Genomic DNA, 23,502 nt, shown 5'->3' on the forward strand with positions numbered 1-23,502 from the left:
CAGCCTGGCCTTGGACACTTGCAGGGATGGGGCAGCCACAGCTTCTCTGGGCACCCTGTGCCATGACTCTCCCTGACTCTCAGTACCTACTTGCTGCTTTTTCCCCTCATAACTGATGTGTGGGGCATTTCCTCTGTGCTGAAATAGGCCAAGAGTCTGGGGCAGCAGTGGCTGCTTCATCTGTGCCAGCCTGAGCCGGGCACGGTGGCCAGTTGGCAGCGAGGATAATCAGCCCGAGGGCAGTGGAAGTGCTCAAAACAGCTCACTTTATTCCTCAGCATTTAATAAGTAATGACTCTGAAAAGCTCGGAGCGGGGTCTGTGCCCGTGCTGTCTCCTGCTGCGTCCCTGTCACAGTGGATAAGTGAAACTGGGTTGAATCGGGGCCGTTTTTGGATGAATACCCACCAAGGAATTTCGAGATGCTGTAAGAAGTTGGGGGTGTTGAGTGGGAGGTGTTTCCTTTGCTTGACTTAGTCCTACTTTATGAGGGGGGAAAAAAAAAAAAAGGAAGGAATGGCTCTGTACTGGGAAGCTGGGCATGGATTTCCATGGCTCTGTGTGTGGAAGGTGAGAGTTCTCTGGTGTCCCTCGACAAAGTGAGTCTGGAAGGTAGAAACTCCCACAGGGAACAGCTTAAAAAAGAGCTCTAAAAGCCCAAGGTCTGGGAGCTCCACCGTGGCAGGCTCAGACACTCCAGTGGGCTCCAAGGCCCAGGCTGGGGAGCAGCTGGAGTTACTTGTGAAGGTCCTGATGTTGGTCAGGTCATTGTTACTTTCAGGGTGATGGATGGCTGCAGATCCAGCTGCTGACCTTCCACAGCAGATCAGGGGGAGGCTTTGCTGGGAAGAAAACGTTCCCATTAGCTCAGTGCTCTGGCAATTTGTGTCATCCGGTGAACTCGTCAGGAATTCACAGCTGGTGTGAGAGGATCATCTGCTCCTGCAGCACCTGGGGCCAGCTGGGCCCTGCCGAGGCTTTGCTGCAGCAGGAGGAGGTGGAAGAGGCTCTGCAGACTCTGCTTCCATCTGGGATGTTCCCTCTTCTTTCTGGGCAGCAGTGGACAAGGAGAGAACCATAACCTGGTCCTTAATCCTCTTGCAACTTGTTACTCACCCTCTCTCTTGTCTCAGAGACTCTATTTCCCTCTCCACTCTGGTGTCCTGGCTGGAATATTTCAGAAACAGAGAAAGAAACATGAGAGGAAGCTTAATGCTTTTTAAATCTCAAATATTAAACACTTCTCTTAATATCTGCTAGAAGCTGCTCAGGGAGATTTTGGCATATGCCAGCCTGGCACATAACTCCACCACAGCCACCTGCCATCCCACCCGGAATCCTTTGTAGCTCCTTTGTGTTCTCTGAGCAGCACAAAGCTGTGGTGTGTCTGGTGTCACCATCAGGAAACAGCCTCTGCACTAAAGCCACGTGACAAACTTCCTCTCCTTCCCCGTTTAATTGCTTTTCCTTGCATGAACGCCGTGCTTTATGCAGCATTTTTCCAGCCTAAGGGGGTCCCAGAATATAAGAAAATCTGGGAGTGCATGAAAAAGGATGCTTTTTTTTTTTCCCCCCCCCCCCGAAAGGAATGGAGGATTCCAGAACTGGCAGCTAAAATGAGAAGAGCACCACAACCCCAAGGATTCTCTCACAGCTGCTCTTTGGTTTTCCAGCTCGTCAGTTCACTGGCAGGATTTTGCTCCGTACATCCTGACCCGGGGCCTCGCGCAGGTCCGACACGTCACCTCGTTGTTGGGGCTGTAAGTTCCAGGGCCACAAACCACTGTGGAGAGAACACAGTCGGGGTTCCAGCAGCTCCCACCACCACCTTTGGGGTCTGTCAGACACCCCCATGAGCCTTCCTAAGGCTCTGTGTGAACTCTCTGAGCCTCTAAATCCCCCCTCAATTTAACCTGCAAAAGAACTTTAGAAAACAGCAGGGAGTTTTCTACTCCATGAAGGAGATTGTCTCTTATGTGCTCTGGATCCTGAGGATAGTCACTCACCAGTGACCTGAAGAGGGGAAAACTCCACTTCACTTCTCCTTTGCTGGTAAACGCAGTTACACCCGCGAGCTCGTTTCCCGTCCCTATCGTTATCCCGAATCTATAATGTGAGTGTCTTCCCAAAGGATGAACAGAAATATCCTTGCTTTTGACCCCAATATTTCCCAGCTCCTCCCCGGAGCTCTGTGACCAGCACTAATGAGCTCTGTTTCAGTGGCTGAGCTCTTTTCCCCCCGCGGTGTTCGGTGTTTACCGCAGCAGCTGGCGCAGTTCTGGTGGGTGCGATGGTTCTTCCCAAAGCCCGGCCGGCAGCTGTCGATGGGAGTCATGGAGAAGCTGTTCTCCACGTACTGGATCGTGGGGACAGCCTCAGCCTCGTGCTCCAGGATGTACCTCAGCTGCTGGAAAAACTTCCCAATCCGCTCTGCTGCCTAAAATTCGGGAACATTGGGAGAGTTAAAAACACAGCCCGTTGTTTGGTGTCGGTTCAGAGATATCAGTAAGTGCTTCGTAGTCCTGGTTCCCACACATTGACTTGTCACCTTAACTGGGAGCCTTTCAGAGGTCTGGAATCAGACTCAGGATGTGAGCTGATCCCCCAAGCCAGAGAGAACCAATTTTAGAAGTTGGCTATGGTAGACTTACTTTTAATTTATTATTTAGTCAGTGAAATGCAATTTGAGTTTAGAGAACTGGATATTCAATATATTATAAACCATAAAGTCTGTAATTCTTTATTAGGAGTAAATATAAAGGAAATAATGAGGTTTGGGGTTTTTTTCCCCGAAACTAATTCTTTAACAATTTGTATTAATTTGACTTTTAAACCCGTTTTCCACCCTGAACCGAATTGTTTGAAACCCATGAATTGTCATTTACAATCCTAATCCCATGAAATCTGGGTGAAGCTGGGTTACCACCAGTCACATCTGCAGGAGCTGAGGCAGAGGTGGGTGTTAAGAGAGGCAGAGAAGACACGAGGTGACTGACACAGAACCTGCTGGGCTCTCATGTTTGTCACATCTTCACAGTCGTAAGGAAACTTGTGGCAAACTTCTTCCCATCCTGGTGCAAACGGATCAACTGTGGATGGGGGGGAGAAAAAACACATGTAAAAAGGGAAAAAGCCAGATTAGGTGCTGGTGGTTTCTACCCAGTTCCTTGCTTTGTCCCAGGAAGAGTCAGAGGTCAACAAATATAAAACTGGTGGTGGTGGGAATATGCTGAGCTGAGAAAATGGAACTAAGTTCTCACATGGCACCCTCAGGTTCCAGAAAGGGCTGAATTTTTATGTAAACTTAAAATCTTTGGGTCCCCAGTCTCTTATGAAAGTTTCTTGACTTAAACAACCTCTGTATTGTCAAGAAGGAGCTGTGAGGCTCTTGCTTTAACTCTGTGCAGCTTCCTAGTTGTCCTAAAAATCAAATAATGAAAACCAAATACGACCAGTTTACAGTAACTTCAGTGAAAAAAGCACGGCATCTTATGGGCTGCCTCCTTCCAACAATCCTCTCCAGCTGCACACCTCGGAAATAGCCTTTCTTGCTAAGTCTGTAAGTACAACCCTACAAATTTAACATAAAACCTGCGTTTTAGCTCCATCTGTGGGTAACGGAAAAAAATACAGGCACTCCAAAAAAAACCCCAAAAAAACCAACAAAAAACAAAACAACAACAGAGAGGAAATAACTTTGAGAGGTGTTCCTGACTGCTGCCTTTCAGATGTTGTTTGTAGTACCCGCGGGGTGTTTATAAAAGCAGAGGATCCCTCCCAAACAAGCAGCGAGGTCGGTTACCTTGAAAATTAACAAAGAGCTCGTGCTGGAGGCCGTGCTTCGGTGTCCTGATGGAGTGGCACTTGTAGGAGGACTGTGTGATGTGACACGTCAGGTGGGCGATGGTGCTGTTCAGGATCTTCTCCAGCGTCTCGAAGAACAAGCCGTTGTTTCTCAGCTGGCAGTGCGCGGTGGTGAAGCGAACAAACACCTGGTAGGCATGGTCTGCTTCCCTGTAGGCTGGGAGGAGACGTTTGGGGGGTGAACCCTGGGCGTGATCAGTGTTTCTCCAGCGTTTTTTTGGGTTGTTGTGCTGCGAGCAGTGGTTACACGTGGTGGGAGGAGGCTGGAGTGCAGCTGGAGGAGGGGGGGGGGGCAGAGAGGTGGTTCCACATCAGTTTGGTGATCCCTCTCATGGGAGGCACGAGCTTCCTTTCCAGATCTTGGATAACCCTGGAATTCTTGTAGTTAATTCTGTTCTTATTAAGAGTAGAGACTATTTTATTGCCATGTATTCTCAGTAGCAGGAATTTTAAATTTTTTTCCAAAACTGTGAGAGGGGGTGTGTGGGCATAAGTAGAAAAATTTTATTTTCTCTTCTGGGATAAAATTTTAACTAATTTTTTTCATAGAATAGAATCATAGAATCATAGAATCGATTGGGTTGGAAAAGACCTCCGAGATCGAGTCCAACCCTTGGTCCAAATCCAGTCCATTTACTGGATCATGGTACTCAGTGCCACGTCCAATCTGTGTTTAAAAATCTCCAGGGATGGTGAATCCACCACCTCTCTGGGCAGCCCATTCCAATGCCTGTTTGTTTGGTTGGTTGGTTTGGTTTGGTTTGGTTTTTTTTTTAATCAAGCCTTACAATAAACATGCACTTCACAAATGCACCAGCACAAGGCCATGTGCTTACTCCTGACTTAGGGAACTTACCATAAACCATGAATTTATAGGCCTGAACAATTTCTGTTTCTTCTTGTGTTGTGGTTTCAATGATTTTGTGGGACAGAGTGCAAGTGTAGGTGCCAGACATCGACTCCCTGAATCCCATCACCATCAGCTTCCCTGTCTCTGTCATATTTGCATACTTTTGCCCTAAAACAGAAATATTAGATTACTGGGAAAGTTCACTTTCTGATGCATTTAGAACATTTGAAGCTGAGATCTTGTTCTTGTACATAATGACACCGGTTCGTGTTAGCCTGAAATGATCTAAAATTTATGACTTTTAGGATTTACTGCAGGTTTTTTTTTTTAATCTCAAGCATTTGTAATCGTTAGAGGGAGCAGAGAAACAGAATTTAATGTCAGAGCTTGTGGAGAAATCTGGCAAAGGGCCAAAGGAGTACTTGGACCCACCTCCTGTTGCAGGGTGGTGTGAATAGAACCAAAGATAACACATGATTTTTTTTTTTCCAGTCTGAACAAAGGGACTAACCTTCTAAATGTCTTCCATCTGGACCAATCCACGAGTACTTGGGATCTATTATTTTTTCTTGGGAAAGGGCCAAATCCATACAGACCAGAAATGGGCTGTTTGTGAACACCTTAACGTACACGTTCACTGCAATACAGATTCAGGTAAATGGTGTGAAACTCTGATATTGAATGAAATCACCAAAACACTAATTTAAAAAAAAATGTCTTTAAAGTTTATTTTTCCCGTTTGGACTTGAAAAGTGTAAGATTAATCTTTAATCTCCATTTGTTCTTAATTAATATCCTGGAACTGTCCACAGTGTGGTTGGTGCTGACTGTACAGAGGAGACACTCACATCCCACACACAAACTGTGGTCCAGGGGCACAAAAAGCACCAAATTTTTGAGAAATATGCTAATTTAGGTGTTAAATTTTCATTTAGATGTTAAATTTTCACCTATGCTTCTAGCAGCACTGTGGGACAAAAGTATTTCCATCCCCATCCCCTTTCCCTTGTTACTGTGCATATGAGGTTGTGTCACTTCCACTGGAGCTACGTAACGATCCCTGTGATTAAAACTCCAAATTCCGGTAAAAACTAAATAGGTATATGAAAAAAGATGAGTTTACCTTCATGCCTGGTGTCACCATAAACTTCATTCTTTCCAATTAAGTCAATAGAAAGTTGCTCTTCCTTCGGTTCCGCTCTCACTGTAGAGAAAAGGAATTGGAATATGAGAGATCAATCTAAATGTCTGATTGCTAATCACTTATTTCACCCTGGCAGGGATTCTGTCTCTTTTGTCTTACTTTTCCTTTTCCCCTATACTTTTTTCTTAGCAACAAACAGGACCTTGTGGTTTTGACTTGCCAGTTTTTTGTTGTTTTATTGCCCAGCTTGCAGACCTGGCTGTACCAGGTTCCAGACCAGCTGAGCCTTCCCCTTTATGAAAAGCCACTAAAATAGTTATAAAACCTGACTATAAAGTGAAGGCTCCTCAGGGTGACCCTGAGGAAACACAGAATGGTCACAGGGTGACCATGGAAGATGCTGAGGCTTCAGGATTCTGTAAGTCTTTGCCTTTCGGGAAACACCAGACAGGTGTCGGGCACGAGGGTTCCTGTGATGAGAGCCCCCAGGAGGGGTGAAAATTGTTAGAATTTGTTGTTTGGTTTGTTGTTTTGGTTTTTTGTTGGTTTTTTTCAGGCCATGGGGACATTGGGACAGCCCTGCCTGACTGTTGTGTCGCAGGGCTGGGTCTGGGGGCAGTGGGGTGTCAGTCCCCTCTCAAGGGGCTCCATCTCCTTGTCCCTTCTCAAGGGGCTTCATCGCCTGCTGTGAGAGAAGGTTCTATGGGGACACCTGTTCACTCCACAGCAGAGCGGGACCCACCGATGTGGTGTTGCTGGACCCCACCCTGACCCCTCTAAAGGGGCTTCATCGCCCACTCTCAGGGAAGGTTCTATGGTGACAACCCCCCTCCCACACACACAGCAGAGCCCCGAGCCACACCGTGCCCGCTTCCCCGGCACCCCCACCCCTCGCACCCCATCCCACCGCCGCCAGCACGGCCGCCATGCCCAGGAGAGCGCCCGGGGGGCAGCGGGTCCGCCCGCCGCCCCCCGCCATCCTCCCGCCGCCCCTCACAAACGGCCGCCGCGGGCGCGAGGGGGCGCTAACGGCCCCCTCCGCCTCCATCCCCGCGCGCGCCCGCCGCTTCCCGCCCTTTTCCTCCCCTCAGGGCTGAGGACGAAAACGGCTTGGGGGGGGGGAGGGGGGAGGGAGGTGTCCCCACCGGGGTCCTTTGCTCCCGTCTCTGACCCCTCCCGCCCCTCGCCCACACCCGGTGCTTTTTAAGCTGTGTTTAAAACATCCTCCTTCCTCGCCTGCCCCGCTCCAGTGCTTTTTAAGCAGGATTCTGTTGGGTTTTTTTTCCTCGCTTTCAGGCCGTTGCGAAGGAAGGCCCCCCGGCCCACACCCCCCCACACACACCCACCCCGCCCTCTTGTTACCCCTCGGCCCCGCATCGCTCGCAAAGTGCGTACTGGGCTTTGCTTTTGAGTCTAAAGTGGTTTTTCCAGCTGTGGGACAAGGAGAGGGAAGTATAAGGGGAGGAGGAGGGAATGGGCTCTGTCGTGGCTGTGTCAGTGCTGAACCTGCCCAGGGCTATGGAAGGTGTCCCTACCCATGGCGAGGGGTGGAACTTGGATCATCTTTAGGGCCCCTTCCAACTCAAACCAGTCTGGGATTCTGTGATTCTGTCACTTGTGAGAAAGACTGAAAGTAAGAGCTGGGCACATCCTGTGGCTTCACCTCCGGAGGGGCTGAAAGCACTGGGTGTTCTCCAGCTGCAGGTTTCTGGAGTGAGTCATTATGGGACGCATATTTTTCAGCTTAAAACCAAAAAACATCCCTTTCAGCACCTGAAAGGGCTCCAAGAGAGCTGTGTAGGGATTTGTGACAAGGGCTTGGAGTGATAGGACAAGGAGACTGGCTTTAGACTAAAAAGGGGATATTTAGATTAGATATTGGGAAGAAATTCCTCCCTGTGAGGGGAGGTTGCCCATCCCTGGAAGTGTCCAAGGCCAGGTTGGATGGGCTTGGAGCAACCTGGGCTAGTGGAAGGTGTCCCTGCCCATGGCAGGGGGTGGCACTGGATGGGCTTTAAAGTCCCTTCCAACCCAAAACCCTTCTTGGTTTCCAAGGTTCTGCCACTTGCTGTGACTGGAAGTAAGTGCCAGGCAGGTCCTGTTGGCTGGAAAATAAAACCAAATGCCACAGTATCACTGCAAGTAACTTTCAAGTCAGTTACATATTTTGGAAAACTTACTTTGAAAGTCTTAAATGTGTAAATATTTTGTTTCTAGTTCCAGTGATACAAAAACACTCAGGAAACTGAGAGGGAGAGGAGGGTCCTTGCATTTGACCACACCTCACATCCTGAGATGCTCCAGACCAGGAACGGTGGCCAGGCTTCTGGTAAATAGCTAAATTATGTTTATCATAATTAACTTGATCATATTTATCGCCCCAGGCCACACTAGTGTCCAAAAGTGATGTCATAGTATTTGCATAGCAAATATGGAACCAACCAACGCAGGAATGAGAGTTATTTTTGTAGAGGGCTGTGAAAGTTTAACTCAATGCTTCCATGTAAAAAAGGCACGTAAGTTACGAGTTTCCCTTAATAAAGAAAAATTTGCCAAAAATAGAAAAAAAATTTGGAAAAGAAGGTATCAAGTTATTGATGGTAAATTGTCTTACTCAGTATTTCTTCTTCCTTAGACCAAGAAATTAACTCAAGTGGTTGGTTAAGGTGTAAGAACTATGTCAGGGTTTTCATTTTTAATGTCGTTGAGCTGCTGAGCGGGACAGAACTGGGACCACCTCAGATGATCCTGCGTTCCCATGTGCTGAATGTTCTCAGTTTTACTCAAAGTGAACATTTTCACTCTGGTGCTGTGCGGGCAAAATGATTCAGTTTTTAACGTGTCTGCTATAAACGAGTCATTTTTCAGCCTGAACAGCCTCAGTTCCTAAGGATGTTTATAACTCATTTCACGTCCTGCACAGGCCCAGCTTGTTAATTATTACAAAATAATATCTTTACTATAAAGCTTTGGCTTCAGTTTTGAATCTTTATAAACTCTGAGTCTGTGTCTTTAGCCAAATGACTCATTTATTTTCAAATCTATAATATGTCTAGGTCACAGATTGATAAATTGTCATTATAGACTTGTAAGCTCAGGGGGGAAAAAGGTTGGTTATTTTTAGGAACAGGGAGTGTCAGGGGGAGGATTTAATAGGACAAAATGTGAATTCAGGTATTTGTGCTTAAACCCTGGATTACTGGGTTTTTTTGTTAATAGAAGCTCTATCAGTAGGAAACGATAGAAGAAGAAAAAATCTGACATAAACTCGATTGTGGTGTGAGTAGACACTAAAAAAGTGAATATTTTATCCTAGGAAATATGTAAAGAAACTGCCAAGAGTACAAAGCCAGGTGAAGGACCTGAAGGGCTCTGGAAAGGAGCTACCTGGGCTGCAGAGCACTAGTTCTGTCTCTGATCTTTAAGGTGAGTGATCCAAAGCTGGGATCACACAAAGGAGGGGCACAGTCAGCACAGTGGCATTTTTACAGGCTGACAAAACCAGGCTCGTTGGATTTCTGGCCTTAAAATAAAAACAGAGAGAAGACACAAGTGGTTGTCTGATGGTAAAAGTGATGGAAAATAAAGATTTAAATTGGAGAACAAATCTGGCAGCAAGAGAAAATGACCATGCATAATCCTGGGGTGGAAACCAGAGGTTTTTAATTGTCACACAGTAGTCCCAGGGCTTCCTCAGAGCTCACAGGAGCAGGAAACCTTCCTAATTCCTTCCCAAATGGTTCTGGAAGGGGGACACAGAGATTGTCTGGAATAGCAGAGAATTGGACTTCATTATCCCACATAACTTTTTTTTTTTTTCTCACATTTTATTTCTAGAATCGTTTTGCAAGTGATGGAAAAGCAACAGTTAAAGAAGGAGTCGATGGCACCACACAGGAAGTGAGTAGGAGAATCGTGTTTCCATGCTGTTATCCCACACCTGAGCTGAGGTAACTCACACTCACTGCCTTTGGATTTACATCCCAGCTCCGATCCCAATTTCATTTGCCACTGCATTAACTGGGTTTAGGTTGGAAGGGACCTGTAAATGTCACCTGGTGCCACCCTCTGCCACAGCAGGGACATCCTGCACCAGGTCAGGTCACTCCAAGCCCTCTCCAGGCCCAGTGTGCAGTGAGCCTCTTTCAGGATTTTGTGCTAGATGCACAAAAATCATCATTTAACAATTCCCGAGGACCTTGAAATTCGTGTTTGCTTTCTTTTATTAAAGATCTTTGCACCTTGACTTTCTGCTAAATAACAACGCTGGTTCTGCTAAGAAAAACAGCTGACTGAACCTAACTTTTATTCACTCTTAGCCATTTAACTTTACCATACAGTCTGAGGTGTCTGAGGGCACGCTCTGCGGGCTCTGATGCTCTTTGTCCTGCCGGAGTGTCTGGGGGCTCCCCCAGCCCCCCAAAACAGGAGCTGCGCCCTCAGCCCCCCGTACCCCGAGAGGCCGGAGCTCGGCGGCAGCAGCAGCTCCTCCGGTGCCGGTGTCCCGGTGTCCCGGTGTCCCGGGGCCGGTGTCCCGGGGCCGGTGTCCCGGGGCCGGTGTCCCCGTGTCCCGGTGTCCCGGTGCCGCTCGGTGCCGTCCCCGCCGCCCGGCGCCGCTCTCCGCCCGCCGAGCCCGGGCCGGATGTCACGGAGCGGGGCGGGAGGCGAGGCCGGTGCTCCCCCCGCCGGCAGTGCCGAGCCCGGGGCGGGCAGGTGGAGCCGGGACCCCGCGGCCGGAGCATGGAAGGTGAGAAACGACCCCCTCCGCTCTTCCCCTCCCGGACCCCGGGGCCCCGCAGCGGCTCCACCGCCCCGGGGACCTCCAGCCGCTTCCTCGGCGCTTGCTGCGAGCAGATCGCGGGCTCCGGAGGAGAAATGGAATCGCGTGTAGCGACTGAGCAGGAAACGAGCGGGGCTGCTTGACCCCTCTGTTTAATTTCAGAGACATCACGGCGCGTGTAGTAAAGCCGGGGTTTAGGGCCCGCTTTATCTGCTGGTCCTGTTCTGGCGTTTTAACGAATTCAAGGATGTGTTGGTTTCTTTTCACTTGTAAATTGTGCCCGTAATGGTCAGAGCCAGCAAAAACCAAGCCGGGAGTTAATCTTGGGGTGCAGAATGATTCCCTTTTGAAGCAAATCAACATTTCTTGTGTTTTTAACAAACCTGGCAAAGAAGCCTTGCAAAGCATCACTCGGTTTCTTATTTCAGAGGTGGAGATTGTTACTGCAACTCAGTGCTTCAAGGGCTAGAGTTTAGATTCTGCTCTGTCTCAATGACTTGAGGAGTTTGCTTATTTGAAGTTAGCTGCAGTTACCTATTTAAAAATGCATTTTCCTTTGCTAAAGGCTTTCATTCATTGAATCTGACTGAATTGAGACTATCACTGCTTGAAAGAGTAACTAATGTTTTGAAAGAATGGATTTGGGGGCAGCTTAGCACTTAAAAATGGAGCCTTGTTTCCTTGATGGAGTCGGGATCACTGTCTTTTCGGGAGAGAAAACTTGTTAAGTGTGTGGGAATAGTCTACGATTAGAAAATAATGTCTCACTACAACTGAGGTTATCTAAGAAGTCTCTTTTTTGGATTCCTTATTTCTTATGTGTCCAAGAGGACCTGGAAATAATCCTTCAGGTTTTGGTTCTGTGTGTGAGGAGGATGAGGATTCATTAATGTGCCTGAGGTGGTTACAATGGGGATGAAGTAGGTGCTATCCCTGGATATGGCAGTGTGATCCCTGGATACAGTAGCTTCCAAGAGTGTTTCTGTGGGTCCTGGTAAAATCTCAGTTCCTCTGGGATCAGCAGGGAATCTGCCTCTGAGGACAGAGGGATAACCCTGCTCTCCTGGATTTTCCATGCCCAGTGTGAGGAGGCTCAGCATGGTCATGGAGTGGGAGATGGGCCCTGGCCAGAGTAGATGTTGGAGCCAAAATTCATCGTTACCTTGGTTCTCTCTCTCCATGACTGGTTGGTTTTGTGACCATCAAAAGAACTGCCCTGCTGTCAGCTCCAGGTGCTGGGCTGGGATCGACCTGTTGGATCAAGGGTTGGACTTTGATGATCCTAATGTGTCTCTTCCAACTCAGGATATTCTATAGTTTGGGATATTCTGTGTTGAATCACTGAATTATTCTGCTGGGTTTAGAAGGTCACATGCTACAGTATGAGCTCACTTCACACACTGCATGGTGCTTAAGAGCAGCAAAGTATTAGAGAGCCCACAAAGAGTTTGTCTGGTCCAGGTGCCTCCTTCAGAAAGCCATGGAGAATGTGGATGCTGGACAAGGATATCCAGTGGGGAAATCAGCTGGAATTTCTCTCCTTAATGGCCCGATGCAGGTTGGAGGCGAAAAACACATTGGGGTGAAAGAGGCTGAGTGGTGTAAGTAGTGTTTTATTTATGGCTTGTTTGTGCCTCTTAAAATGCTGCAAAGACAAGGAAACTGGCTGTGTTTGCTCCACATGCTGCGATGGAAGGACTAAGGGCAGATGGGATTTAAAAGCTTGTCCCCCTCCCTGTGCTGTTGGGTTGAAAATTGCAGCTGGCAGGAAAAAAAGGCAGATTTCTGGTTTCACTCTGGGGACAAACAGGTCGAATTATAATAACTCCAGACATACCTCTGTTGGCTCCAGCTGTATTGAGGATTAGAAGGGTGTTAATGTTACCGTTGATTTGAAAAATACCCATTTTAGGGCAGTTAAAATTCAGGTAGGCTGTTCTGGTCAGACACCAGGAGAGAGCATGATCAGTGTTACACATTAAAACGCCATAGCTCTTTTTTTAGCAAGCTATTTGAATATTTTGGCTCCCTGTGGCCATTGGCGTAGAACACAGGATGGCCAAGGATTGGTTTCGAAAGCACATGAATTTTACTTCTGCTTTGTGAAGAACTTTGTGCCTCGGCTGCAGCGCAGAGGGACGGGGGTCCCCTTCCCAGGCACCCCCAGCCAGTGGAACTCTTTGAAGCTTGGGAAGAGGAGCGTGCTCTGTGAGTGATTTCCTGCCTCGTGCTTTTCTGAACCTTGGGGGGAAAAACGGTCTTATTGGTACAGGATTGGGAATCTTCTAGGCCTTCCTCTCTGGCTTAAAACACTCGGGAAAGGGACCTGAGGTTAAATATTAAGGGACCAGTAAGGCTGTAAGAAGCTGCTGGAGGCTGGTGTTGTAAAGAACCCGGGTGCTGGTGAGGGGAGGTTGGAGGCTTGAAAGAGAGACAAAGACCGGGACGTTTCTCAACCAAGATGAGAAACATTCTACGGTGTGTCCTTGTTCTTATCTCTTCTGAGGGGTTGTCCTGCCCATCTTGGGCAAGAACCTGTTGTGCCCAACCAAGTAGGAATAAATCCCTGGAGGAGATGGGGGTCCAAGGAGGGGGAGCAGGTCCTACCCGGCTCTCGCTGGGCTCAGGCAGCGCCGTTCTCTAGCAAGTCACTCTGTACCTGTGGGGAATATCCGGGGAATCCAATGGTTCCTGAAAAGATAAAGCTATCCAGGAACATATGCAGAATTATTGGAGTTGCAACATCCAGGTGGGGGTTCCAGTTCTTCCTTCCAAGACCTCCCAGGAGACCAGGAGAAGGCAGAATTGCTGCCCGAGGCTCCAAGCCACACCAGCGCCCTGGGGCTCCATCCTGGGGCTTTGACCCTCAGCACTGAAATGGGGCAACTGCTCAGTCTTTCTGAATGCAATTAAAACTGAAATCAAGTCTTGTGAATAATGGGGATTTCACTGTCTTGCCCAAAGCTTAATTATGTGTACAATTACAAGAGTCTGTGTAATTTAAGTGTTTATATTCACAGAATCATGGTATGGTTTGGTTTGAGAGGGACCTTAAAGCTCATTCTGTTCCACTCCCCGCCATGGGCAGGGACATCTTCCACTAGCCCAGGCTGCTCCAAGCCCCATCCAACCTGGCCTTGGACGCTTCCGGAGCTGGGGCAGCCACAGCTGCTCTGGGCTATTATTGCAGTGTAAAGTGAAGATCAATAGTAGAGAGAAGTTTGTTCCTGTACCTGGAATTTAGTGATGTTTCCTCATCGTTATTTGCTGTATAAATTGCTCCCTTTGCTTCTTTGCACCTCACTCTTCCTGCCATGAGGGAACGAATCAGAGAAATTAAGGGCTGTAACTATGGAGTCCCTTGATCCTCTTTATTTGTTTAAAAACACATATTTGGTAAATATTTGATCTCTCGGTCATTTTAATTCAGTGAAAAGCCTTCATTGTGTTGCACACATCAGCCCACCCTCTACTCATGCAGTTTTTGGAGAGCCTCATTTTATACCAGGCTGCTTGGCTGTAGAGCTGCCAGAGCTTTATATTCTGACGTTGCAGAGACCACAGAAATGTTCCATAAGCAGAGGAGGTAAAGACAGATAATGGTGGGGTAAATGTCACCCGTGGTTAACACCTCATGCCCACTGCCTGGGTGGTTCTGTTATGTAACTGCCAGGAAGGAATTTTCCCAGTCCAGGAGCTATTGTTTGATGGGTACAAAGATGACAGAAGATTTTCTAGCGTGTAAAAGATAAAGAGGAGGCACAGCTAGAGGAAAGAAAGGAGGCAGGAAGCAGGTAGCTGTGAGTCTGTTAAGAAAAATCAAGCTCATACCAATGAAATCTCGAGGCAGTGAGGCCTTGAGTGGAGATGTTACAGGACAGCTCCTGTTCAACTCCCCAGCCTAAATTAGGGCACTGGGGTGGGAGATGGGAATACCTGCAGCCCGTGCTGGCTCCAGAGCCCTGCTGAGCCCTCAGCCCTCTGGGAAACCAGGCCACAGGGGTGGGCAGTCCTCTGAGGTATTTTTAAAATGCCTGGCATTTGATCCCTATCGGAATTTCTCCACGGGAATTAGGCTTGCATTCCCATGAAAACCGAGTAGATCCTGTGGAGATAACAGGGGTTTCCCTTTGTTTTGGGAAAGGAATGTGAAGCATCTTTGTGCTTTGGAGAAATTCCCTTCCTACAGAGTTACCACCGCTGTGCTCACAGAGTGAGCACGGAGGAAATCGAAAGCGTAAGTTACTCTGGTCTGTAACTTTTTGAAGTTAGAAAATCATACTTAATCCCTTTTCTGGGCACAGGCCAGTGCTCAGGATATAAAGACGTTGTACAGTGAAATGAAACACTAATTTGGTATTTATTTCTTTGAAATCCTACTTTTTCAGTTTTGCTTTCATCCAAGAAAATGGTAATTTAAAAGATTATACCATGTCACAAACTATCCTAAATATTAGACACCTAAAGCTTATTTTCTGTCTTTTGCAGATTCACAGCCTGGGATGGACCTCAGTAACCCTCAGGAACAGCCCGTGGCTGCAGGTACTGTGCTCTTCAGCTATGTTCTTCCACCCTCTCTTGGCAGTTTTACATTTAAATGGGGAAAAATATAAGAATTGCAGCTTGTTCAGGTTCCCAGGACACTGAATAACACAGTCACAAATACAAAGACGGGCACTTAAGACAAAAAGGTAAATTCTATACTTGAAATAAAACTGTGGAAGTTCAATATAACATTGTAAAAGGACAGTAAAGTGGAAAAAAAAACTGTATAGAAGGAAAGAAAATGTTTTCAGGAGAAAGCTGGAAGTTTTGATTAGGGAAGCAAGAATAATGTGATTCTCTTGGTTGACTGCATTTCTGAAAATATGAAAACAAACCTTCTGAGTGAGCTGGTTAAGTGCTTCACTTTCTTGCTAACCAAAATTCAACCCTCTGAAAATAAGCTGAAAATGAGTTCAAGGTGTGAGAGTTTGTGTGGGACTTTGGGAACAAAATCATTCCCCCAAACTGCAGCTAATGCATCCATAGGAATAACATCGTGGGCACTGTCAGCAGCACTGGGAGGGTGCAGGTGCTTTGAGGGAATCACCTGGAAATATTCTTGGAGCATAAGTAGTTATTGTTTTGTTGTTGTTGTTTTTTTTCACTAGAACAAGAGGATTTGACAGACTGTAACCTGAACAAATCCCAGGAAATGGAAAGCATGGATAATGTGGAAGACATGAAGGAACACAATCAGTCTAATGAAGAAGCAGGAGGTAAAGTGGAGTTGGAATTCTGAAAAATAATAGTTATGTTTTGTCTTTCTATTCATCTGATTATGCTGTGAGATCATGTCTGTAAAAGGAATAACAATACAACTCGTTTGGAGCATTTCAACGTGCTCTGAGGAGGAGCAACTGTTCTCCATCAGGGAACCTCACGTGCATTTTACCAAGGTCAGTTTTACAGGATCTATGAAATATGGATGGGAAGATAAAAAGGCAAATGCATCTGGTGAGCCTTTAACATGTGTGGTAACACACAAATTCCTAAGAGCTCTTTGCATGGACAAATCCTGTCTTAGTGCTGCAGTTTTTATTAATGCTGTTAAGTACTTTCATACCTGAAAAGCAGTTTGGTGATTTATCCTTTTTTTTTTAAAGAAAGAACAAGTTAGCTCATTCACAGGATAGCCCAACCCTGTTAAATTTAAAGCTGTGCTGTAAACTGTTGATGAAGAGGAGGCTGGTGAGTTTACCATGTTTATTATTGAATTTGAACAGTAAACCCTTCCTGCAGTTCTGAGGGAACACGCAGGGATGAATAAAATAGTAAAACAATATGTACTGTCTTCAAAAACCAGCAGAGCCTCCTCATTTATAGACAAAAGACAACAGAAGCAGCTCCTGGACTTGGCAATCTTACAGCCCTCAGAGTCTGGGGTTTTATATGCTGGTATGACACAGATGTAGAGGAAGAGACTTGGAGTTTCTTCTGTGCTGTAGAAGCTCCTAAACTGAAATCACAGCAATAACAACCCCTACTGCCAGCGAGCTGAGCATGTCCCTCTTTGCCAGGCCTCAACCTCTGTGAGGAATGTGCTGGTTAGAGGATGCAGGACACGTCCTGGGGAGGGCAGACATGGTGTGATCAGGTCCATGGTGCCACTCCGTGCCCCAGGTCCATGGCAGTGCACACAAACTGTGGCTTTGGGTGGGAGTTTGAGGCAGAGTTTATGTATCACGTGCAGCAAGTAAATCACTCAAGAGTTGTGTGCTTTGGTTGCACAAGTGGCTTTGGTTGTTCCCTCTAACATAAATGTGATACTCTGGCAGAGGTTAAACTTTTTGCATTATTAAAGAACTAAGCTTTTTCTATTGATTAACAAATTACAAACCAACGTAAAACACTCGAGGGAGTGATGCACGAGCTGAAGAGTCCATGAGGAGGTGACATTCATCTCACTCAGGTAATCTACAGCACTCGTGTCTGGGACTGCACTGGTGTGTCTGGGACTGCACTGGTGTGTCTGGGACTGCACTGTGTCTGCCCTTTCTGGACACTTTATGGAGGCATCACAGGGTTTTCAGACCAAATCAGGATGAAAAGCCTCGTGTCCCCAGAGCAGCTGACTGTAGGTAGTGCAGAGTAGCTCAGTAGAGATCTCTGTGATGTAGAACCTGCCTTGGGCAGGTGAGTTCTGCTCCACTTACACTAAAGAGAGAAGTTTGATGCTTTTATCTGTAGAATATGAAAGACTTGAGCCCTTTCCACATCCAAGGCAGCTGATCTCCCAGATCCCACAGCACATAAAATATTCACAGCCACATTCCAGCTGTTTGTCCATCCCTTGCACCGTTTCCACTCACACTAACTCACTTCTCCCTCTGCTTTCCCAGTGTCCCAGCCCTTCACTCCTCCTGCTCACTGAGCTGTGGGTGCAGGGAGCCAGGACAGGGGTTCTTTCCCAAACCCCTCAGAACTGACCATCTGAGAGGAATTGCTGTGGCTTCTCCCCACCTTCCCGTTCCAGGAGCCATGTCCCCACCACTTGTAGGCAGTGTCATGGCACAAAGAGAGTCCTTTTCCTGTTCCTGGGCTGCCCTGTGCCTTCTGCACCATTTCTCACCCTATTTTCCACACATTTAAATCAGGGACAACCCAGACACTTGTGAGAGGGTGTTTGTATCAGTGCTGCTCTTACACACCATTCATTTTTTATGTTGTTGCTGATCTCTAAAAGTCTCTTTACAACTTGCTCTGGAATGCAAATACAGAAAATTTACATCTCAAAGACAATGCTATAAATATCAATAAAACATCATTCTCCTCCACCAGCCTCCCTTACCCTTAGAGCTCATGCATTATAAAGAGAGTATAAACCTCCAGTCCCATAGTGCCCTATCCCTGGATTGTCAAGGAGTAAAGCCATGATTGCAAAGAGGAGGCTGGTTCAAATGCACTATAAAGGTACCTACAGCATCTCAGTGTAAAATGGCACAAGATAAAATGTACATTGTGTTTGCTTCAGTGCTTCACCCGCTGTTCTCTACAGTCATTCTGATACCGGAAGCACAATAAATCTTAAATATTTAAGCACCTTGTGCTGGTACTCTGGGCCCTGCAAGCAGCAGTAGATGCATTTAAATTTCCTCCCAAGTTGCTGTTGGAGACTAGAATTCACAAATAATCTCAGCTTTAATGTCTGTGCCCTCTGTAAAACAGCAGCAGCTCTGTTAGTCCTGAGCAGTCCTTGTGGGTGAGTAACTACTGTCAGACTTCTATAAATGAAACCACATTCTGACAGTGCTGCCCTGGTGGGAGGGTTATCTTTTGGGAATCACTAACCCTGGTAAAAACAAATACCTAGTGTTCTCCACAGACTAGAAACATCATTGGTATCAGTGCTGGCTTTTGGAAAAAGGATTATGTCCTGCCCACACCTGAAAAGTCCGTCTGGTTTAGAAAAAAAAAAAGCTATTTGGCACATTGAGGTGCTCACTAATCTCCTCATTACACACCAAATCTAAAGAGAAATAATGAAAAATGTTTCTGTGGTTCTCATAATTGTTTATCATGCCTGTGAGTGAGCGACTCCACTCCAGCACCTTCCCAGGTCCTGGCTGATGACAGCCTGGGCCACACAACCCTCTCCTCCTTCCCTCCTGAACCCCCACACCATCCGTGCCCCCGGGCTTTGTTCCATCTGCTCAAGGCCATCATGGGAATGTGAGGCCACTGACTCATGGAGAGAGATCAGGCCTCTGATAACCTGCTTTCCACTGCCTCGGTGTGTCTGTAACATGTTTTCCTCCGGCACAACCATGTCTGGGTTTTCAGTGTCTCGTCAGCCGTCAGTACCCAGTAGGAATCTTCCAGTTTCTTGGGCTGCAGGTTTTTGCGACTCTTGCATTATTCATGGGTGACACTGTGAGTAAGTTGTGGGGATTTATTCTGAGGCTTTGAGGAGAGATTGGAGCCTGCTCAAGTCTAGATGTTGTCTGACTTTGGTGGAGCCTTTTATGCTGAAAGTGGTGCTGAGATCATTTTAAAAACCTACAGAGAGTTCATAAAAGCACTGAATTAATGTACAGAGCCGAAACAACATGACTGGTGCTCATTTAGCATGAAAAAAATCGACTTTTTCAGCAAAGAGTTCCGTATTTGTACTTCTCTGAGCACGTGCAGACACCAGCTGATGATGTTCATTACCCCAGGTGAGATGCCTGTGAGGTACCTGACACAGGTGAGAAGCCACTCCAGGAAAACACTCAACCTGTCCTATTCCACCCCCCAGTTCAAAGGGCTTTCCAGGATGATGATGGCTGAGTATCGGGCAAGCAATTAGGCAGAAGGCTACGGTAAAATGGTAATTAAAAGCTTGATGGGGAAGAAGGGAAAAAAAAAAGAAACAAACCCCCCTGTTCTTGCCTCAAGGGACTGGAAGCTGCACGCTGTGGTGCACATGGTGTACGCTCGCCTGCAACCATAAAAATACACTGTTCCCATGGTGCTTCCTGTGTCTGGTCTGAAAAGAGACAAGCAATGAGACAGAGGGGGGGGGAAGCACTTGATTTCCCCTGTTTCCCTATGTGCCCCCAACACTGTTACCTTTGGTGGCCAAAGTTGACGCGTCTTTAATTTAAAAATTGAATTAAAAAAGGCCGCGCTCTTTCCTCTGGGAGTCACAGTCGAGCACGAATGTTTAATTATGTCTTAACTCCCTCAGCTGTTGAGGCAGACAACTTTTGGGGTGTTATGAATGTCAGCGAGCTTTCATGGTTGTGAACCAAGAAGAGATAAAAGGCACGTTTGTGGTTCATGGATGTTAATTGGTGCTGCTCTGAGGTGTGGGAGGGGGGCGGTTGAAAGGCTGGATGAGGCAGGAGAGGTGGCAGAGCCCCGCTCGGGCTCCAGCGGTGCTGCAAGCACAGGCACTTATCTGCCTGGAAAGGAAGTGCCGTTTTTTATCACAGTATTACATCTCCCAAGCCCAGCCCGAGCCCCGGCGCTCATGGGACTCGGGGTTATCTCACAACATCAGCAGAAGTTGGCTGCGAGGGGATTTCTGTGGTGTTAAACCAGCAGGGAGTCTGTGCCGAACGGGTCAGGCCGCTGCCCTGGGGGCTCTGCAGGGGCTGAAAGGTGTGTTTTCCTTATCACCAAACGATCCTTTTGACTGTGTTTGAGCTCTTCCGACTGCACTGTCAGTGGCAGGAATGCTGCAAGGCACGCTCGGTGACATCAACGGGGCGGTGGTGTCACCACAGCCTGGAAATGATTGACACAACCTGGCCTATCCTGAGCCCCCAGGGCTGACACAGACACCTGGATACCCTCATTGCACGGACAGAATCAGAAAGTGCAGCTATTTCTTAGTCTAACTAACCCATTATAGTGATTAGAAAATAGAATTTGCTTTTGAGATATCCCGACTAGCAGTGGAAGCTCTCAGGCAGGACAAGGGCTGGAAGGAGGATTGGATGCTCAGTGTTATTCCATAGATGATGGGTTCCTTTCCATAACTTTTATAACTTCATTTTTCTTCACTTGTTCTGTGTGTATCTTGGATTCGTACAAAATAATTCCCTGAAAGTACAGGTGAGAGAAATATTTATTCCTTTGGTATCTAAGTAAAATCTAGTCCAGTGTAAGTGAGTTGTGTGGTCCCTCCCCACCTCCCCAGCAGGAAATAAGTGAAGATGAAGAAAATGGCCCTGGGAAGTCAAATCACATGTTGTTGTAGAAAATGATCCATTTTTAGAAATACAGGTCAGTGGAAAGGAAATCAGTTAGTGGAGGTGAGTCATGTTTTGCCCCCAAACCAGTCTCTTCATTTGGCACAAAATATGATTTTAAGGGGCAGGTTTACTCTCTCCTGCTGGAAAGGTATCAGGAAGCAGAAGTAAATCCACAAGAGTCAGAACTTTGCTAAAATGCCACAAATAGTTCCCTGAGTTGTTGGAATTGAGGGATCTTGTGTCTTGCTGCTGACTTTTCCCTGAACTACACAGAGTTTGCACCGTGTGCTCTGTGCCTGTTTTCCCTGTGATTCCTCGGTGCCACCTCCCACCACGCTGCATTCCAGAACTCCAGTTCTTGTTCCTGCTTCAGTTCCTTCTCCTGCTCTGCAGGAGCGTTGGGAAGTTTGTTAATTCAGGGCTCCATTCCCTGTATTCCCGTGGCTGCATCACCTGCCGAGCGTTCCAGCCACGCTCCTCTCCTGGTGCAGGAGCTCCACCTCCAGGAGCAGCTCTGGGAGCTGCAGGTGCTCCTGGGCCAGCAGTTGATAATCCTGAGCTGCCAAATCCTCACTGAGTTCGTTGTACAGGTCCGAGTCACAGAATCCCGGGATCATTTAGGCTGGAGGAGCTGCAGGATCAGTGTCACTAAGGGAACACAGAGCGGGTGCATCCTGCCCTCTGAAAGACAAGGCTAAAAGTAAACTGCAAGTATTTAATTACAAGGACCTCAGTCAGGAGAGAACGTAGGTTTAGTCTAAAATTCCAGTCAAGGTTATTTACTACTAGAATTTTTTTATGGTTGAATCAAATCAGTGCACTTCCAAGGATTTTGAGAACATCTGAACCAAGCTCCTGCCTTCAGCCTATAAGTGTTAAAATTCCTTGGATACTTATCACAGATTTCAGTGTTCTTCATATTGTTACATTTTCTCTCTATACGACATTTTTCTTACAAGAATATATTCCTTTGTCAGGAAGACTTTTGGGAGGTGAATTTACAGAGGTTAAATGAAACCATACTTTGAATTTCTCAGGTTTGAAGTTCATTTGAAGCTCAGTTGACCAGAGTCGACCGTGCCTGAGTGGTCACATTAGTGATTGGTCCCTTGATATAAGTAATACCAGTGATTATCTGAATTTAACATGTGGCCTCTCTCAGTCTGACTGTTGGGTCCAGATGTTCTCTGATTAACTGTCTCATTGGAGTCTGATTTAACGGTTGTGATTGTATCAGCCCTGCTGGACTTCAGGAATTGTAATTTTAGCACTGTTTTCTCTGGGCAATCTTATCTTAACGGTAAGGGAAGGGAAGAGCTCACACAGTTTCATCTCTTTCTGTGCTATTTTTTAAGAGGGAGGCTTTGAAGGTGTTCATATCTGAAAGGATAATGTTAACAGGTGTCATAAATAAAACAAATTTCGCCTGGGACAAGCGCTGGAAAAAACCTGGGGCCTGCAGGGATGTGGGATGACATTCCCTCTGTGCTCCCATCCAGCACTGGGGGCGTAGAAAATTGAGGAAAACCAGCGAATTAGTCACACTTTGAAAAATTAAAGAGAAAAAATAAAATCCCCTGGTAGTTTCAGCATAGCACTAACCATAAGTTTTCCAGCCCCAGTCCCTCTGTCTCAGGGAATCCCACTCTGCTCCCTCAAATTCTCTTTGTAGTGCATTTAAATGTGTTAAATTCCCTTTCTTTCCCTAAACCACGGCCTAGTGGCTGTGCAGTTTGTCCTGTTCAGCTCCAACTTTGGGAATGCTCAGCTTTGGGCAACATTTCTCCTTTATCCCTATTTTTGTTAGTACAACTGTGACGCATTTTGGGAACCTTTAGAATGAAAACCCTAAAAACCACTAGAGCATTAAGAAATTGGTAATAAAAGGGTGCAAAATTACAGATTTACATAGGAATACTCATCTTGATAAGAAAAAATCCTTGTATTAAATAAGATACTGCAAGAATCAGTTACATAATTCAAGTTTTCTGACTCACACGAGCTTGGAAACGACACGTGTTGTTTGGTGGGGGTTATTTTGCAATTAATTGTACAACTAGATAAATTACACTGTGCTTTAATGATGGAGAGACGCTGGTATTAATGAAGTAGAAAATACACATCTGAGCGCCTGGAAAATGACGCCTGGCTGATTTTTTTTTTGGTTTTCTCTTATTTTCTTTCCAACTCTCGGTGCTGCGTTTCCATTCGATCTGTTCCTATTTTTGTTTGAAGCCACAGTAAAACCAAGGAGGTTCGTTGCCACCGAGCCCTCGCTCCACAAAGTGGAATGATGGAAGTTTCTCTCCTGTTTTTAGAAGTGAAATTTCCCACCGGGTGCCTTCTGCACGGGGTCGTTCAGGAATTACCACTCACCTCTGCTTTATACAGTATCTAAACAAAACAGATACTTGTGTTTCGTGCAAAAACGGGTATTGAACAACAGGGCTAAGAAAATACTAAGAGGCACAAAGATAAAATAAACTCAAAGCCAATATGTCCAAGTCATAAATGCAAAATTTGGGATTTTTGTTGCTGCTTTGGCCTGTAGGGACACAAAAAGAGACCCGAGGAGTGGGACAGGTCCAGCGTTCACACCCTCCCAGGGTGTTTATTGTCACCACATCCTCGTTGGGGTT

At 46.6% G+C, this 23,502-nt stretch overlaps 2 protein-coding genes across 5 annotated transcripts in view; one reads left to right on the plus strand and one right to left on the minus strand.

Moving 5' to 3' along the window:
* Positions 1-246: 246 nt before the first annotated feature.
* ZPBP2 (zona pellucida binding protein 2) lies at positions 247-6,937 on the minus strand. The gene is made up of 9 exons (XM_027666343.1): positions 6,755-6,937; positions 5,837-5,917; positions 5,225-5,350; positions 4,720-4,881; positions 3,802-4,020; positions 3,003-3,088; positions 2,259-2,436; positions 1,652-1,782; positions 247-1,166 (listed from the first exon to the last, which is right to left on the minus strand). The coding sequence occupies exons 1-8, from the start codon at positions 6,903-6,905 to the stop codon at positions 1,682-1,684; spliced, it is 1,104 nt and encodes a 367-aa protein (XP_027522144.1). The 5' UTR covers positions 6,906-6,937; the 3' UTR covers positions 247-1,166; positions 1,652-1,681.
* The window catches only part of IKZF3 (IKAROS family zinc finger 3), a 35,870-nt gene continuing 19,273 nt past the window's right edge, over positions 6,906-23,502 (plus strand). For 2 of the 4 annotated variants that reach the window (XM_027666339.1, XM_027666341.1), the window contains exons 1-6: positions 6,906-7,244; positions 8,075-8,186; positions 9,174-9,283; positions 9,695-9,757; positions 15,126-15,179; positions 15,791-15,898. In XM_027666339.1, the coding sequence (XP_027522140.1) occupies positions 15,140-15,179; positions 15,791-15,898 (148 nt within the window). In that variant the 5' untranslated portion in view covers positions 6,906-7,244; positions 8,075-8,186; positions 9,174-9,283; positions 9,695-9,757; positions 15,126-15,139. Of the gene's footprint in view, positions 7,245-7,328; positions 7,571-8,074; positions 8,187-9,173; positions 9,284-9,694; positions 9,758-15,125; positions 15,180-15,788; positions 15,899-23,502 lie in introns of those variants that run through there. The other 2 variants (XM_027666340.1, XM_027666342.1) reach the window with 2 other exon arrangements.

This window comes from Corapipo altera, unplaced genomic scaffold (genome assembly GCF_003945725.1).
Source record: "Corapipo altera isolate COAL_440 unplaced genomic scaffold, ASM394572v1 200, whole genome shotgun sequence".
Taxonomy (NCBI): Eukaryota; Metazoa; Chordata; class Aves; order Passeriformes; family Pipridae; genus Corapipo; species Corapipo altera.

What these genes read in the sequence shown, in the direction of transcription:
- ZPBP2 (XM_027666343.1), bottom strand. Translation starts at nt 6,905, where the DNA reads ATGGAGGCGGAGGGGGCCGTTAGCGCCCCCTCGCGCCCGCGGCGGCCG. An exon ending in CTATAAATTCATGGTTTATG is followed by an intron (nt 4,021 to 4,719) that starts GTAAGTTCCCTA and finishes GTCTCCTCCCAG; the next exon opens with CCTACAGGGAAGCAGACCAT. An exon ending in CAAACATGAGAGCCCAGCAG is followed by an intron (nt 2,437 to 3,002) that starts GTTCTGTGTCAG and finishes CCCGAATTTTAG; the next exon opens with GCAGCAGAGCGGATTGGGAA.